Consider the following 19,430-nt stretch of genomic DNA (forward strand, 5'->3'; position numbering starts at 1 on the left):
GCTTGATAATTCTTTTACTTAATTAATAAAGAGAATAAATTAATTGTATGACCGAATGTAATGGCAAAAAAACAGCAGCAATCCATCAAAGTAGTTTACATAAAACTATTGAGCTGGTCTATCGTTAACAGCACTCAAGAAAGGCATCACTGGACTATATCTGGAGAGGAGAAAAAAATGATTAAATGAATTAACTGGGCACAGGTGTATCTGGAGTAGGCAAAGGAAGCATTCCCACATATCTTAATTTTTTAAGACAAATATAACAAATATGACAAAAGACGGCACACCGATCATTATAAAGAATTCGATTTCATCAATGCGAGGGTGAGGTGAAAACCCAAAGATACAACCAGTTTCATATGAAGGGGCTTTCCTACATTTGTGAATGTAGATTCACAGAGGTTATTGAGCTCAGTGCCAAAACATATTCTACCGCAAATCATCTTTTTGGAATTGCAGCTGAAGGGAACTGCTTGAGTGGTGAACTGTGTGGTGGTTTAGCCATTACCACACTCTTCAGACTGTTAGGAATACAGGTATACTCTCAAGACACCTAGCAGAATGTCTTACCCTATTTCACAGTGATGTTTAATGATGTTTAATACTACACAGTAAATGCAACCTAAGTCTTCGTCATTACAAGTGTTAATGGTAGGGACATCTGGGTGGCATAGTCAGTTAAGCATCTGCCTTTGGCTCAGGTCATAATTTCAGGGTCCTGGATCAAGCCCCACGTTAGGTTCCTTGATTAGCAGGAGTCTGCCTCTCCCTCTCCTTATGCCACTCCCCAGCTTATGCTCTCTCTCAATCTCTCTCTCTCTCAAATAAATAAATAAAATCTTAAGAAAACAAAAATAAGTATTATAGGTATAACTCAGGCAAATTTTTCAACAACCTCAAGCTATCTTAATTACCCTTTGTGGGTTTTTGTTTTTGTTTTTGTTTGACTTTATCTTCACAAGATGGACTTTTACATTTTTTTTTTTTAATTCATATCACTTGAACTCACTACTTTCATTTCTCACATTCTTATCTGGTAACATTTCAACAGTGAGAGTAACCTTGATGAAAAGGCGGGGGGGAAGTCCCATAAAGTGTTATGGACTGAAACAGTCACTCCTTGCTTAGAAATGAGTTGTGTTCTAATGTCGTTGAAAACATATAGCTGCCTGGTTAAGGATGATTAATAATTAGGAAATTAATAAATCAGCTTTTGGTTGTCCTCTTAGTCCTCCGCCTTCAGTTTTGGTCGTACATTGCAAAACAAATTTTTTTTAGCATATCTGATATGCTAAAATGAATGATATCAAACGTTGAACAATACTATATTATAGGGAGACATTTTTACTAGCAGTGGTAAGAGATACAGATTAACAATGGTGTAATCTGCTATCATAAATAATGTGTTTGTGAACAAGGATGTCTAACAGAACATTTCATCATTTTGGTATAAATTTTTGACATTATCAATTTTTTGGTTTATCAAGCATTGTCTGACAAGTTTTAGTAAGTGGAAGGTATTCTGCTTACAAACTGCTCTTACTGAATGGGTCGATTTTCCTTGCAATATTTCTAGATATGAAAAAGGATGGTCTTGCATTATTGTTGAGCTCCAGGTTCAGAAGGATTTTCTTCTTAGGAAGTGTCTAATCTTGTCAATTGATCAGTTGCTTTTGAAATTCCTATGGAAATGTAGAAACACCTTGACACCATGCAAACCTGAACATGGTCTTCAGAAGGAATACTTTATTCCAAAGGGAATGCTCATTTATCTTTTATCTCTAAGTTTAAAATATACAAAACCTGAAACACTTAGTGTTTTTCTGAGGAAAATTATTGCTTTAAAGAAAATTCATTCTTTAAGAACATACAGGAGATTTCCATTTGCAGCTTTGCTTTAAATTTTAAAAATTCACATAGGAGAAAATGTGAGGTAATGTGACTAAGAAAACCTCCCAGATACACACCTGAACATACAAAAGGATAAATGAAAATATTTGAAAACTAAGGAATTATGTTTTTTTTTCTTCCCTTTCTAAAGATTGTACTTAATAAAAATTGGTCTTCTATTAGAAACAGTAAGTGAAGCAGAGTTACATTTTCTGAAACTTAACACACATTGATAACAAGCTCTTCAAAAGCTTGCATTTCCCAAACAATTGTGAAGCCAACATTTTGATTCTTATAAATAAGAATGACAAGTGTAAATAAAAGTATGAATGCACTGTCTTCAGTTGTAGTTTCATCCTCAAAAATGCATTTGTGACATAAAACTTCTAAAATTGTTAATGTAGTTTCACAATTAATAAATGACTGCTCAGCCTTTTTCCTCCCTTTTGTGAAGAGATGCCCTTAACAGGGCTACTGGCCCATCATTAACATGTTTTGTAAAAAGCACAGAATTAGCCCTGAAATGAGAGAAAATGTAAACACAATTTTTTATTATAGTAGCCTTAGTGAGAAGTATTGTCACGTGTTAGTATAATTGGCCTAGTTCCTGTTTTCACTGCTATTTCGGCTAGAGATTCTTTGTGTCTCTTCAGCCAGAGATGGTTAGAACCCAAGTCTCTGGCCTGCTTCTTAACACTGACGTCCTTTTTGGATGAGCCCAATTTGTACACTCTTTGGTCTAACCCTCAGTGCACTGAGAACTCCCTCAATGTTTACTCAGATTTCAGATACAACGGACGAGACTCTTTCCTTCAGGGGCATCGGCTACTGTCCTCACTGCAGCTCTTACTTCCTCTGTGCACTTTGTTTCTTTGTTACAAACCTACTGTCCACCAACGCCGCAAACTGCTCGGATCACAAATGTTAAGGAAAAAGCAACTCTTCCTCCCAGAAGAGAGAGCTACAGCTCACCAGTTCCACTCTAATGAGGGAAAAAAAAAAAAGTATTTTCTATTCTTTAAATAAAAAATCTATGTCTTCATCAGAGAACTGGCTTGCAGAAATGGGGAGGAGGGAAGAGCAAAGGGAAAGCAGGAGACGAGGGCCATTTTGAAGGCTGTGGTCCCCCAAGAGACCCAAGTAGACCCTCCTTCCACCTTCCTTCTAGCCTTTCAATGTAAATGTCACCACTAAGCTACTGAAGAGGATCAAAAAGACCATAGCCCCATGGAACTAGTCATAAGAATCCTTTAAATTTTTCACATCTAATATGTGTTAGTCATTTGAAAAAAAAATATCATTGACCAGTTGAAAACAATTGGGTCATCTAATTTACTGGCTTCTCAGGAGTAGAAAGAATATTATAATGTGGATTTTGATCATAAGAGACAAATACAACTATATGAAAAATCATGAATTTATATAACATACATTCATTTGGTATTCAGTATTTGTAAAGTAAGATTCTAAAATACATATTTAATTTCCAAGTGATCTATCTGTGACCCCATAGACCTACTGGGCAAATATACTTTGATACTGATGAAGTACAGACTATACCATCAATATACCAACTATTATTGTAACGTCTATTAACTAATTTTTAAAAGAACGCCAAAGAATTTTTCCCTACAGACATTAAGTCAAGTATGGAATTGAGAAACAAAGACCTGAACCAGTAAAATATTAACCAAAACCAAGATGTTTTCTTTCTACCGTTCTGTTCCGCCCAAACTGGTAGAGTATATATTATTATTTGGAATGCTGAAGCAGTTTATCTTTACTTTTAAACTGGAAAAAACATTGAACTCAATCAACTCTATTTCAGTTCATCAGTGATTTTCTCAACTTCTTTTTGAGTAAAAATAAAATAATTTAAAAAGGAAAGATAATTTTATCACAGTGCCTGTTAACTTAGGCAGGCAATTTTTGTTGGAGGACATTAAAATGATACTAAGTCTAATGGCAGAATTCATTTTTACTATTTCAGCCCTATCCAGGACAGAGACAATTGAGAACACTTCTCAAGGTTTTGGGTAATACAATTTAAGATTATCTTAAGTATTTAGCATAATGAAATCTAGTTGCATGATTCTCCATTAGTAGTTATCTTTATGCCCAGGTATGTGTCCTCATAAAAATTTAGGGAGAATTCCCAGTCTGCAGACTTTATCAGCATACAGAGTTATTGCCGTGTACAGCTCCAGAGAATCCTAATTCATTTAACAAAGGAACATACACTCATGTTTAATAATTCTCATTATAGAAGCACGTCTTTATAATGCTATATTCAGGAAACTAAAGGACATGACTACAATATAGATACAAACTATAATGTAAACGTATGCTATCTACAGAGGAGATCTGATTTGGCCTGCATCAGCACTAGGCCTATAAAATAAGGAGTTCAAAGTAGCATTTTACCATGCATACTTTCCTTGTACTAAAAGTCCTTTATCATAGTTTATTTCACATTAAAATGGTCAAGAATTATTGAAGAATAGTAACTATGTTGAGTGAGTCTTCCCTTTTTTTCCTCCCGTTCCAGGGAACATAGTGAGATTTAATACAACTGCCATTGCTATCATACTGTAACTTGATCCATCCAATAACATTGTCACTAACAGCCAACTCTGATGAAATAGCGTCAAGCAAAAGGACTACATGCCCCTGAAATGCATCCTTAGCCCTGAGCTGAAGAAGTTGCTTCTGATGATCTTGACACTTCTGTTTGATGAATGAAATATTATACAAGGCTTATGTTCCTACAGAAGAATCCACATTGCCAGTATAGATAAGAATTGATTTGGTGAGACTGAGTCCAGGTACAAGGATTATAAAAATTATTTTGTAATCTCTACATAATTGTTATAAATCTAGGGTGTCAAAACAGATGACTGGGCTTGGAAATGTTAGGGCATCTATACATAAAATCAATGCCCCTTTCTAATGGAGCATTTATTTTCCAAGTACATGATGCCGACTCACATTTGTATAGTGGCTCATACATTTCAAAGACCTTGCAAGTTATTTTATCTTCACAAAAATCCTGTGAGCATGATAAGTCAGGACAATTGCCCCCATTTTTCAAATGATAAGAAACAGAGCGGTGAAACACCTTTCCTGGAATCTGAATTTCTTCTTTCCAGTCCATTCCCCGGACCTTCCATCATAGCACCTGCAAAGGCCCATATCTATAAAATGGTAAACTTGATTAGTTTGTTGGGAACAAAACTATCGTAACAGTTTTTATTCCATGGAGTGTTTCTAATATAAAAACTGATTACTTCTGTATCAGCAACTGGCTCTGAACACACACACACACACACACACACGCACAATCTAAGATTTTACTAACTAATTAAGCAGACTAAGCAAATATACTGGCCTAAATCAGAACAAGGACTTCCTTGACAAGATTATGTAATTCTGGGCTTCTTTATTGCTATTCCATTGAAGGTAGTTTGTCGTAACAATCACCGTAGCAAATTGAAATTGTACTTTAGAGCTCTAGACTTGGTGTGTCAAAATGATAAAAGCACTGTTTTTGAGATTAGAGACAAAAGGGGTCAGCTTCCTGAATTCCTTTACTCCTGAAATGAGTCTGACTTCTGATTTTTCTATTTTAGGCTAAGCTCTAGTGAAGCCCCAGCCCTGCACTCCTAGGTAAGCTTTTGCACATATCACAACAGTATGAGTTACTGCTGACGCAGCCGTCACTCTTATTCTTTCTAGTATTTCTTCCACTCCTGCTGATGCCATTATGAAAAATAGTGCTGGCAGAGCCTGAAAGTTACTTAATATCCTCTTATCTATGGGGCTAACTTACTCTTAAAATTTCGTTTGCAAAGAAGATATTAATGATATAGAGAGGAGCAATTTGTTTATAATTTCTTCTCATAGGTTTTTTGAATTTAGTACAATGAGGTATTCTAAATATAGCTACCAAAAAGCAAAATCAATCAGAGATCAGAAAGTGTTTATAATCTTTACAATCTGAACATAAAGAGACATCATGATAAGACCTGTACTTCCTCACTGTTGCCTAATTAACTGTAATGGATTTTATTCTTCCATTTATTAGTTTAATAAGGTGAGCTTCCTATATCACTGTACTTATAACATCATTAATTCTCATTTTTTAATTATGAAATATGGATTTATAGGAAATAAAAATCTTGTACCTTACCACCCCAGGGTTTTTATACTTTCAGTTCATGGTCTGTATTCTATTAAAAACAAAGTCCCAGGTGGGTTATTTATACTTTATGTTCATTTGCAATACACCTTATAAATATGTTCTCCAGAAGGCCTACATTTATAACTTAACTGATAAAAATGATGAAAGAGCACAAAAAAATTATTCAGAGACAAAATCAGTATAAAGACATTGAGACTTGGGATATTGCCATGCCAAAACCAACAAAGGCTGTCAGTTTTCAGCCCATGTATAATTCTGTTGATTACTTTTTAATCCAAGATGTATTTTTCATAATGATGACTAGAAAGGGTTTTACAATAGATGGCTGAATCAACTTTAAAAAAAAAAAAAAGCTTACCTATATGAGTAGCATGTCACTTGTATTTAGGTCATTTTTTTTTAATATTGAAACATAATGAAATTGTAAATCAGTAATAATCCACAGCATAATGAAAATATTAAACAAAGTTGGTTAAAAGTCATGTAAAAATCAAAAGATATTTGGAGGAACTTGGGGAATATTTTCAATATCTTTAAACATTCTGGTTTTAAAATTTCACATTTGTTACAAGAATACTTTAAATAATTAATAGTATACAGTATTGGTGATTTTTCTTATAGTTCTTTAAAGGCATTTTCACTGCCATGATAAAGCAGTAAGATTTTTAGAATCGTGTCATATATGCAGAAGCACCTAGTTACAGAGGGTTAAGTAAAAGTATCTCATTGTTTGAGGAAATGGCCCATGTTGCTTTTACAAAATAAGGACAAAAACTGCATGAACATAATAAAAACATATCAATATGATGTTACTATTGTCATGGTTCCCTGTGAGATTTGTAAGATCACATTATTTTTATGTAGCAGAAGTTGGCTGAACTGATGATAAAGTAGTTATATCATGACTTACAGACACCTTCATATTTCACCTTGGTTTAACTCTTCAAAACATACTCATAATTATGACAGATAATTAGATAATCACTATTAATAATTTAAACATCAAAAAACAGCAAAGTAAAATAAATATATGTTATTGTTTATGATATATCGCGGGTGAGATATGAGCTTCTGGAAGCCAACAAATGTTAGTACTTGGCAACTTTTACACAGTATCACTTAAATTAAATTTAAAATTCAAGTTCCAAAACAACATACATCCCGGGTTTCATTTAATAATAACATAGTTACTTATTGATTAACAAAAGCATATATAAAATGAAAACCTTATATTAAAAGACACATAAAAACCATGCCTTCCCTCCACTTTTTCTTTTAGGATGTTCTAGAACCATCATTGCTTAAAGGACAACAAATCCGACTTCAGGTTCAGACAGATACATTTTGGGGGCTTTTTTTCTTAAAGGTTTTGTTTATTTATTTGACATGGAGAGAGACACCGAGAGAGGGAACCCAAGGCGGGAGTGGGAGAGGGAGAAGCAGGGTTCCCATCAAGCAGGGATCCCAGTGTGGAGCTCAATCCCAAGACCCTGGGAACATGACCTGAGCCCAAGGCAGATGTTTAATTACTGAACCACCCAGGCAACCCCAGACAGATACATTCTTAGCATACAGGTATAACGTGTATAACTCCTCATGAAGTTAATGACATCTTACTAAGTTATTTGATCCTAAAGTATATCTACAACTATAATGTATTTTATAAATAAGCAAATATTAGTCACAATGAAGAAATATTAAGGTCTCATTTTTATATATACTGAAATACTCTTTACACTTAAAATATTACTTATTAACTACTGTTACCTTTTCCATCTTAAAGAATTTTTCTTTGTTCTCAAATGTAACAATTTAAGATATTTCTATAAGAAAAGCTATACCATCTTGAAATCAACTTATAACCAATTAAACTCTATTCAGCTCTAATAAATAAAACAGAAGTCTTTTGGAATATTTCCAATTTAAGTTAAATTTAAATTTTGGTTACTTTTTCTTTATGGGACATGTGATTTTTTCCAGAGGGTATTTTCAGTCACCTCTAATGATAATATAAGCTCTAATGATAATATAATGATAATATAAGCTCTAATGAAATATAAGCTTTATTGTGGAGACAGGAGGAATGAGGTAAGATACAAATATAAGCTCTAATGATAATATAATATAATGCTAATATAATATAATATAATGATTATATAAGATAATGATAATATAATATGAGACCAACCTTTCGCTAGGAAGTCCAAACAACTAAAAAAAGTGCACCTACCATATTCCAGCCAGGGTAGAGGTAGTCTGTGCCAACAAATTCAAAGTAGTGAGCAAAACCTTCCTTCAGCCACACATCTTCCCACCATACTGGAGTCACAAGGTCACCAAACCACTGCAATTGAAAAATGAATGAGCATCAGATCGAATCAAATTTATCCCAGAATTATTTCATCTAAAATTAAGTGTATTAAACTATGACTATCATAACTGGAATTCATGATCTTAAAACGTATTGTGGCAAGACTACTGATTTGTTCAATCACTTGGTGACATGAGTTTTTTGTTTTTGTTTTTGTGGGGGTTTTTTGGTAAATGTATTCAGGGAAGAACAAAAATATAATGACCAAGAATACAAAAAGAGTATTTAAGCTGGAGAAGAAAAAACTCAGGAGAAAAAACTGATGATAGCTATTTTCAAATATATGGAGGTCTAGTACACAGAAGACAAAGAAACTTGTGTCTTGTGGCCCTACAAGGTACAAATAAGGACTAACGGATGGAAATCAGGGTTGGTAGATGTCTGCTGAAAATATAGGAGACCCTCTAATGGAATGAGATGGCCAAAGATGGAGAATACTGCCTCAAGTGGTGAGCAACTCAACACAGGACGTATTGAAGCATTGCCTTCCAACAGCACAGACAACTCAAAGAAGACATGGGCTGATTGAAGAAACTGAGGACCTTCAGTCTCTCTATGATCTTGTGATAACAAAGGGCTGGAGCAAAAAAATATCTCTAAAATGCCTTCATGAAAAATAATGTCTTATTTTTATTTTTATTTATTTATTTATTATTTATTTATTTATTTTGAGAGAGAGAGAGAGAGAGAGAGAGAGAAACTAGTGGGGGGAGGAGCAAAGGGAGAAGGAGACAGCAAATCTTATGCAGGCTCCATGCCCAGCCTGGAGCTGGACACAGGGCTTGCTCTCAAGACTCTGAGATCATGACCTGAGCTGAAACCAAGAGTTGGACGCTTAACTGACAGAGCCACCAAGGTGTCCCAATAATGCTGTCATTGTTAACTGGTGTTTTAATTAACTCATGATGCGCCACTCCGAAATCCTCGCTTAGTTCAGCAAAAAGTTAAAGAAATTCTTTTTTCCATTAAAAATAAAAACAAAAACATTATATGCTTAGAGTGATCCTGAGGACCTTGGGTGTGATGATGAAAAGTTAGGAAATGTCCCTTCTTGTACAGCTGATGCTTTATTGTGGAGACAGGAGTAATGAGGTAAGGTACAAAATAAAAAATATATAAGCAGATGAACAACACAATTTCAAATCCTAATAAAATGTGACAGGAATGGGGGAAGAGCCACTCTTGACTGTCAAAGCAAAAATGCCCTCTCTAAGCCATTGACAGTTGAGCTTAGACTTTAACGATAAGAAGGAACCGGTAAGGAGAAAGCCTTGGGAAGAAGATTCCAGGCAGATGTAAGCAACACTTAGTGTGAAGAGCCTAAGTGGGAACAAGATATTTAAGAAACTGAAGGAGAAAAAGAACAGTTATCAGGTCAGGTATAGCTTTAGGAGCTCCAGGAAAGAGCTTGGTGACTGAGGGTTTCGGTATCAATAATAAAGAATCAGTTACTCAAAAGGATCTCGAACTAAAATACAAATAAGCAATAACTCAACATTAATGACCACAAAATAAATGATATTTAAAATCATTTTTATTCTTAATCAAAAATGGATGTTTCTCCTTTAAACTGAGAGCCTGTCTTGAAAATCATGACAATGCATAGGTGAGAAGAGAGGGTAATGCAGAAAATAACTTGGTAATGAGAATGGAAATTCTGTTTTTCCCAGCCTCTGGTCCATCTTCCCATGGTAAGTAGCCTAGCACCAATAAGTTATAACAAGAAAGTAACATAGAATATGGAACAAATAAAATCCAGTTCTAGGAACAAAGATAACATCATCAATGTACTTCTATTTCAACAGACTATATAAGTAAACTGTTTCTAGGAATCTGCAAAAAGGAAGCTGCTTATGCCTCTAAGAATTACTGTGTTTCATTGGAAAGCCTCCTCTTTAGCATGTTGGAGGAGCCCTGATTATCTGTGCAATGGATCCTCTTACATCTCTGGGGCAAGGGACACATGCCTGACCTGGCCAGCAGGACAGACAGAAACATCGTATAGGTGTACTTGCGGAAGGATGACATTGAGGGAAATGGCCTCATGGCCTGAACCAATTTATCATTAAGTCAGTGTTCATGTATTAGCATTTAGCATTTCACTTTCTTTTGCTGACAGCATTTTCCACATAATTCCTTCTTGAGTTTTTCCATCTTTTTAAAAAGGTTTTGGGTTCCTAAGAAATAGAAGCCATACAGTATTGCAATGAGATTTCCAGTGGTTTAATTTAAAACCATCCATACCCACCAGGAGAGGTACTGCTTTCCATTAGCATGAACATTTATTTTGTTTTGTCTTTTTTTTTTTAAACTAGAATCAAGATTCAAATAAGCATTGCAAAATCTCTGTAATACCTTCCACTCGTTGTAAGAAAGTGCATAAAATCAAAATGAAATTAATTTTCTTTGCTTCACTACAAAGTTGGCTAATTTACATATGAATTTCTAAACATGCCAAGACAAAAAAAATATCAATCACTAGAGAACAAAGAGTCTATGGCTGAGTTAGTGAAAGACTTCCTAAGTGTCTATGTGATGGGAAAAAGGGAATAACAAATTGATTTCAGCAAAAGCAAATTTTGACACGTACACAAAACTCAGCTGCATCTTGCAGCAACGCAATAAATCACTGCCATCGCTGCACTTACCATACATACACACCAATAATCACAAGGAAATAAAGCAAGGTTGACAAGGACCCAGGACCGGATAGGGTCTCAGAAGAGGCTGCTGGGTGTCTGTTCCCTCTCACTCCTCAACTACACTGAATGACAGTTGCTTATTCAATATCATCAGTGTGTTTGCTTTTGTTTGTGCCGTCAGCTGAGAAAAATGACATACCCTCCGAAAAGAACGGCACAGCGCTCTCTACCTAATTAAAACTTAATTGGGAGGGTAATAATGTAGTTCCTAATCTAAGTATCTGAAATCATTCTGCATTCTCAATAGTTTGCAGTCATACTTACACCTGATCCTTTTTCTCCTACCTGGTGACATATCTCATGAACAATGACCATGGTGACATCCAGTAAATAAGAAATAGATGAAACACTGGGATCCAGCAGTATTCTTTGCTCCACAAAAATACTTAGTCCCCAGTTCTCCATAGCAGCGTACGGATGCTTAGGCACAGCTAAGAGATCTAGAAATAGAATAAAACAATTCCAAAGTCTTTAACAGACATATCAGATTCTAAATTCATATCCTAGAAAAGTCCAGAAATCCTAATGAAAGGGAATATTTGCTCTTTCTCAGTAATTTTTTTTTCTAAATTAAACTACCTGCCATTTCTACAAGACAGCAGAAATATAGGCTATCACTGTACACGCTGGCCATATCCATTCATCACTGTTCATTTTCAGACCCAGTGTTGGAGGAGGCTGGAAGTATCAGCACCATTATTGATGGGCCCATCCTAATAAGTTTCAGGAAGTCAAGGAAACCAAATGCAGCAGAAATCTACAGAGTCAAAAGGTATTGTGCCTTCTAATGAAAATATATTCAACCCAAAGCAGTGAATACTGTACTCTCTTTTACCTCAAATTTTTTGGAGAGAAAACATCTATCAGTTTAAAAGTGCGATGTGTCATTTTTCTAATTGCAGAGATGCTCCTGTATTTTTTGAGTTCTGTTAAAAATAAAATGCTGCATGCAAATACAGCTTAGACAAGACTGCAATAGTGGAAACTGGCAAAAGGACTACTGAGGGAGTCCGCAGGCTTTGGTTCTGGTCCTGCCCTCCACCATTAACTAAATATATGACCTCGGTAAATCACTTAATTTCTCAAGACCACAATTCCCTCACCTATAAAATAAGGTTATTGGCCTTCATTATCTCTAAAATCCCTACCAGCTCCAAAAATCTATGATTAGATGATACTAAGATGTGTGCTTATTTTGAAAGGCTGCAGAGGTATTATCAACTTCTGGTTAAGGTGACACAATAAGTTCATGCTTTGATGTACTCCCTCGGCTCCAAACACATAGGAGTGATAAAATATTAAAAGGGAAAACTAAAAAATATCTCCAGGCTTGAAAATAAACCTCTTCATGGATCAGAAATGGTACAGAAATGCAAAGCAGTCATTGTGTGTGAAGCCACATTCCTGCGGGACACGGGCTCCAGCAGGATCTACCAGAGCCAAAGACCTAAGCCAAGATGACTGCGTGATGCCAGGGGTTGGGTAGGGTGTGTGTGTTCACAAGGGCTCTACGTAGCTGCTGCTCATAGCTTCTCGGGAAGAGAAGTTTTCTCAGGAAAACCAGGAAGTAGCAGAGTGAGGATTCAAACCCAGGGAGCCCAATTCCAGTGCCTTGCTCTTAATCACAACATAATGTTTTCAGTCTCTGACCCAAAAGCTCCAACTCCCAATAACCCTAGAGGAACTACCTGGGATGCTGAGAAAAAAGTGGCACAACAATGTTTGCTACAGTATCGTTTTTGCTTTTTTTTTTTTTTAAGATTTTATTTATTTATTTGAGAGGAGAGAGAGAGCATGAGAGGAGAGAGGTCAGCGGGAGAAACAGCCTCCCCGCCGAGCAGGGAGCCCAGTGCGGGACTCGATCCTGGGACTCCAGGATCATGACCTGAGCGGAAGGCAGTTGCTTAACCAATGAGCCACCCAGGCGCCCCAGTATTGTTTTTAAGAGTGAAAGAGGACGGGTGCCTGAGTGGCTCAGTCAGTTAAGGTTAAGCATCTGCCTTCGGCTCAGGTCATAATCCTGGGGTCCTGGGATCTAGTCCTGCTTTGGGCTCCCTGCTCAGCCGGGAGCCTGCTTCTCCCTCTCCCTCTGCCTCTTGCCCTCCTGCTCATGCTCTCTCTCTCTCTCTCTAAGAAATAAAATCTGAAAAAAAAAAAAAAAAAGGAGAATGAAAAGGGAAAATCAAATGCCTTTTAATAAGATAGTAGAGAAAGAAACTATACAATAGTTAAAATAGAGGAATACTACACAGCAATCTTACCCCTAGATTCTTATCCTATATAAATCAATATGGATAATCTGAAAAACATAATGTTGAGGGAACAAGTAAGGTGTAAATTGACCCTTATATGATACTCAAAAATAAGCAGACTAATTCCATATGTTATAAATGGACACTCACACACATGCCCAGATAGTAGTGGCAAAATGCACATACAATCACACATGTACAGGAATGATGAACACCAAATTCAGAATCATGATTGCTTCAAGAAAGAAAGGGCAGAAAGGGGTTGAGGGACAGTCTTTTAGGTTCATGGACTCCATTTCAGCACAGGGTTGGAGAGGATTTCCACACCACCAAGCAATTCCTGGACACCAGAGAATATGAGAATTCAACTCAATTCTGCCACTATCTACCCGGATATAGCATCAGATTCCACAGGTTATGGGTTCGGTCCTACAAGACCATCCTGTAGCCCCACTTAAGATGCTAGGAACAAGCCCGGGTTGTTATCTGTATTTCCAACTGACTGGCTATAAATCAGAGGTTCCCACAACCACCTCCTTTGGTTTGATTAATTTGCTAGAGAGGCACACATAACTCGGAAAAATGTTTTTACTTACTAGATTACCAGTTTATTATAAAAGGATATAACTCAGGAACAACCAAATGGAAGTGATGCATAGGGCAAGATACTGACAAAGGGTGTGAAGCTTCCATGCCCTCTTAGAATGCACCATTCTCCCAAAATCTTTCTGTTCACTACCAGGGAGGCTCTCTGAACTCCATCCCTTGGGGTTTTTACAGAGACTTTGTTACACAGACCTAACTGACTAAATCTTTGGTCTTTGAGAACTGACCTCAATCTCCAGCCCTTTTCCCCTCCCAGGAGGTGTAGGCCAGAGGACAGGACTAAAAGTTCCAACTCCCTAATCATGTGATTGGGTCCACAGCAAGATCAGATCTGCCCCCATCTTTAGGTGGATTCCAAAAGCCACCTCATTAACCTGACAAAGATACCAACATTAACATAACAAAGACATTAAAACCCTTAGGAAATTCCAAGGGTTTTGGAAGCTCTAAGCCAAAAACTGGGTAGGAACATCAGATACATTTGAGAAATACATATCAAATGTATATGAGAAATACATATTTGGTCATTCAGATGACCAAATACTGCCAGTACTGCAGATGGTCACAAAAGGATTTCAAATCTGTCTTTAATATTAATTTTTTTAAAGCAGGTGATTGTGCATGGATATTATTTGTAATATTACTGTTTCTTTCTGTATGCTTTACATATTTCATAATAAGAAAAAAGAATAAAATCACTGGCAGTCTTATAATATGGTTGACTGTCATGTACTCATCATTTCATGAGTATCTTCTCGCCACTTGCTGTGTCCTTAAGTCTAAGATGTGTAATAAAATAAATTGGTATGATCCCTATTTCCACTACATTTTAATCTCAGAATGGGGACGTGACTGCATAAAATTAGAAATAATAGAAAGAATAAAAAGTGCTGTAAAAGAGAGAGAAAATGTCTCATTGGAGAAGTTCCCAAGAGTTATTATTTAAGAAGGACAACAAAAGCCAGTGGGATTTCCACAGGCAGTCAGAGGTACATCTGCATTCATGGACACAAGTATTTATTTAACATCTCCTTCGCTCAATATAAGAATTGTTCTGTCCCTCGAGTTCTCCTTACCCCTTGCTCTAATGGCACTTACATTCCTATGGGGTGCATGCAGGAGGAGGAGGTCAATCATTAAATAGTAAATGAATGAAAGAAATTCAGTGAACAGTAAGTTCTACAAAGAAAATACAACTGAGTAAGAGAGTAATTGATGGATGAGGTTGGTGCAGTGCGGTCAAGGCAGGCCTCGTGAAGTAATCACATTTCACCTGAGGTGTAAATAATGTTTGAACCCAGCCATCCAAAGACTTGTTGAAGTGTGTTCTAAGAAGGGACAACAAATGTAAAGGTCCTAAGGAGGACATGAAATGGGAAATGAGGTGAGTATATTGGACAAACAGGAAGAAGGTCAATGTGGCTGAAAGAGATAAAAGAGAACAAATTGCAAATACATCATAGGTAGACATTCTTCTATGTAAGATTTTAATTTGAGACCTTCCCTAAATATGACCAAACTAGGCAACAGACCCACCCTGTGCCAACTCTGTCTACCACCAGCAGATGGCAACAGCAGTAACCCATCTGGGGTCATTTTCTTGAAGGGACACACGTGAACTTATGAACAATCCTTTGGAGCCACACCTGCTGAAAACAGAGGCAGTTCTGCATGCTGCAATTCTTCAAGAGTTGAGAGTAGTCAGGTCCCCAAAAATAAGTGAGCAGATCAGTCCACACACTGGATTGGCTCAACTGGCACAGAGAGAAGATTCCTGACTTGAGCCTGATGGGGACTCTAGGTGATAAGTAGAAAGGTACACTTAGGGGGCAGTCATCAGACAGCAAGAGCCTAACTAGCAGCATAAGCAGGTACAGTGAGGAGTCAGTTAAAGGTTGGTGCCAAAGAAACCACTAATGGTAATCTAAACAGTCAGCAGGTTACCTATTGGTTTCCAGACTTCCAAGGGCACAGAAGTCAAGCCTGAGTAATAAGGCTATACATCAACCAGACAAGAACTCTTCAGCAAATGGAGCTAGACTCTGAAAAAGTGATGGAGAACAGAGTAAAACACAGAAGCAACAGTAATAGGAGGCAGCTTCACAGACACAGAAAGGTCTTACAATAGATATAGGGAACCATGTCTATGGATAGCAGAAAGGGGGAAAACGTGGAACTAAAAAAATCAGATTATGCTACTATGCATATAATAACCCTGTAACAAAATACCAAAGAAAATTGGATTTTGTTCTAACAACTACTGAGAGATATTTTAACTGGGCCTCTATGCTCTGTGCCTTTATAACTTAAGGACTCTTAATATTTTTATATTTGTATATAGTTTTATATTTTAAGAATATTTGGGGAGCATCTGGGTGGCTCAGTTAGTTGAGCATATGACTCATGATTTTGGCTCAGGTCATGATCTCATGGGTCATGGGACTGAGACCCGAGTCAGGCTCTCCAAACACAGGGAGTTTACTTGAGTTTCTCTCTCTCTGCCCCTCCCCCCACTTGCTCACATACTCTCTCTCTCAAATAAATAGATAAATCATTAAAAAAAAAGAATGCTTTTGTGAAGCATATATCCATATAAACACTGATACACAAATATTCTTAACAGTTTTACTTCCAATAGCCAAAAACTAGAAATAAATCAAATGTCTATCAGCAAGTAGATACTATGGTACATCAACAAAATTCTATTTAGCAATAAGAAGACATGAACTATCAATATACATAGCAAAGTTGAATCCTGAAATAGCTATACTGAGTAAAAAGGAATATATATATATATATATATACACACACACACACACACATACATACATACATAATGAATCATGCATTTATATGAAATTCTAGAAAATGCAAACTGACCTACAGTGTCAAAAAGCAGATCAGTGGTCTCCTGGGGACAAAGATGGGAGATGTTAAAATGCTAAATGTTAAATGTTAAAAAAGATTGCAACAGGAAATTTTTAGGAGTGAAGGATATGCTCATTAGGGTGATGATTTCATGGGTATATACACATCTTAAAAAATCTAACTGTACACTTTAAATGTGGGTAGTTACTGCACTTACTATACCTCAATGAAGATGTTTTTTAAAAAAGTACCTTCAGTAAGTTGAAATATTCTTTTTTTTTTTTTAAGATTTTATTTATTTATTTGACAGACAGAGATCACAAGTAGGCAGAGAGGCAGGCAGAGGGCGGGGGGAGCAGACTGCCTGCTGAGCAAAGAGCCCGCCCGATATGGGGCTCGACCCCAGGACCCTGAGATCATGACCTGAGCCGAAGGCAGACGCTTAACCCACTGAGCTACCCAGGCACCCCTGAAATATTCTTTTGCTTAACTTTGAAGTTGTTAAGATTTATTCACAATGAATTAGGTTATTTCAATTTTTACAAAAATAAATTTGTCATGAGGCTACATCCATTAAAATGTGCAACCCTCCTCTTTAATATACCCTGAAAACAGAAGAAAATTCAAATGTTTCAGAATTTAATTTACTTGGAAATTCAAAGAAAATCCTGGATAAAATTATGCATAGGACTCTGTTTCCAATTAATTTTAAAGCTTTAAAAACTATAGACAGCAAATATTCGTATAATTCTAGTGAATGCAATTACATACATTAACAGAAAAATGTGACTTTCTCTACTTGATCCCTTCAATGCACTATAATTTGCCTTCTACCTTTAACACTGTGTCAAAACAGCTCTTGCTAACTAAAATTACAGAATCCTATGGACACTTCTCAGTTCTTATTTGCTTGATATTATTGAGAATTATCATACTGTTTGTTGGTCGGGATCTGTCATAACAGGATATTGATGTTTCTCCTCCACTTCTGAGATTAGCCTATCTTATTTTTGTTGCTTGTTTGTTTCTATTTCGTCATCCTGGCTTTTGAAAATCAAAGCTCCTAAGATTTCCATCTGTGAGTTGTTTTGTGTTGGTTTTCTTTTTAACCCATTGAACTAGTTTTCTTTGAATGTTCTCACCCACGCCATGTCATCTGTCACCTCCTACATGCACAGAAGCCCTCTTTGAGCTCCAGAGGAAAATATGGAATTGTGGTAGACTGTTATTTGATAGCTCCCCAGTGTACTATTCCTTCCGGAATAGATCGCTCCCATTAATCTAGCCTAAACCTTGCAACTTCCTCCTCTGCACTCTGAAGCAAAGTCAATCACCAGGGAAAATATCCTACTACCCTGACAACACTATGCTAAGAGGAACACTGAAACTATGTGGAAAGATCCAAAGAATCACCAAATAGGTCTAATAATACATACAAACCGAAATGGTCTCCAGCATTAGTGGCAGTGTTTTGATGCATGACTTTGTAAATATCTACTCTAATGCACTCTACATAATTAAACAACCACTAACAGAAAAAGTGTGGGATATTTGGCCTATCTATGCTGTAGTCAGATTCTGGACTTACAGATCATTGTGGGTCAGCATCTAGAATAAGTTGTATTGGCTCTAACTCTGGGCACATCCAAGCCCTGGCTCTAGGGTGAGAATCTAGTGTCCTTCAGCTCAGATACTTTCTGCCACAGTATTGCGTTTGCACTCCATGTTCTAAGAGTAAAGGAGATATCATTTGAAACATGACTTCGAAGTACTTGTCTATTGTCTTGCTCTCTCTTGACACCTTCCCTTTTGCCTAAGTCAGACTCCCTAAAGTCCTGGCTCTCCTCAGCAATATTTTCTTCACCAGCCAATTCTGGCTTCAATTATCCACATGCAAACTTGTCAATTCATTTTGCATTTGCCATCCATTTATTTATCTAAACATTTTGAGAGTAGTAAGAGAGTCCTGGTTAAGATCAGAACTCACAATGACCCATATTTCAAACTTGAGCCTGAATAGGGATAGAAGAAAGTCCTGGAAGATAAGAGTTAAATACCAAAGAAAGAAGTCGGACACCGTGCAACTCAAGAGCATCACCTCAGGGACCAATCCCTCCAGACCTGAGCAGAGGACAGAGCCGCTGCCATGTCCAGAGTATGACCAGAGGAAGTGGCTCTTTCCCGAACAGCAGTGGTCCCGGTTTGGGTGTGTGATTTTCTGCTTGGAAAATCTAAGGCGCCAGACATTAATCCTAGAAGTTTTGGTCTCACAATGGGGAAAAATCCATAAGGCTTTCTTACAGGAGTAATCTTTCTTATTTTCCCTATATGTTCAGTATATTTTGTCCATTCATCCGGTCATTCACAAAGTTTGCTGAGTCCTTACTCTGCCTCAGGACAGGAGTCTGACAATGACCGGGCTCCCATGGAACTCACATTCCAGCTTTCGGGCTGAAGGGCAGTGGAGGGGGAGGGTGGGTAAGGAGCCAAAGAATACTCAGATAAATAAAACAATAAGAGATTAAGATTGGCACTAT

The 19,430-nt window shown here is 36.9% G+C and overlaps 1 protein-coding gene across 1 annotated transcript in view; it reads right to left on the reverse strand.

Annotated features, from left to right (window-relative positions):
* Positions 1-19,430, reverse strand: part of TRHDE (thyrotropin releasing hormone degrading enzyme) — a 362,821-nt gene that overhangs the window by 159,370 nt on the left and 184,021 nt on the right. The window contains exons 4-5 of the mRNA XM_032854781.1: positions 11,453-11,607; positions 8,325-8,438 (exon numbers count right to left, since the gene is read on the reverse strand). Of these exons, the coding sequence (XP_032710672.1) occupies positions 8,325-8,438; positions 11,453-11,607 (269 nt within the window). The remainder of the gene's footprint in view (positions 1-8,324; positions 8,439-11,452; positions 11,608-19,430) is intronic.

The sequence above is a fragment of the Lontra canadensis genome, unplaced genomic scaffold (assembly GCF_010015895.1).
Source record: "Lontra canadensis isolate GAN:19392208 unplaced genomic scaffold, GSC_riverotter_1.0 scaffold9, whole genome shotgun sequence".
In the NCBI taxonomy this organism is placed as follows: Eukaryota; Metazoa; Chordata; class Mammalia; order Carnivora; family Mustelidae; genus Lontra; species Lontra canadensis.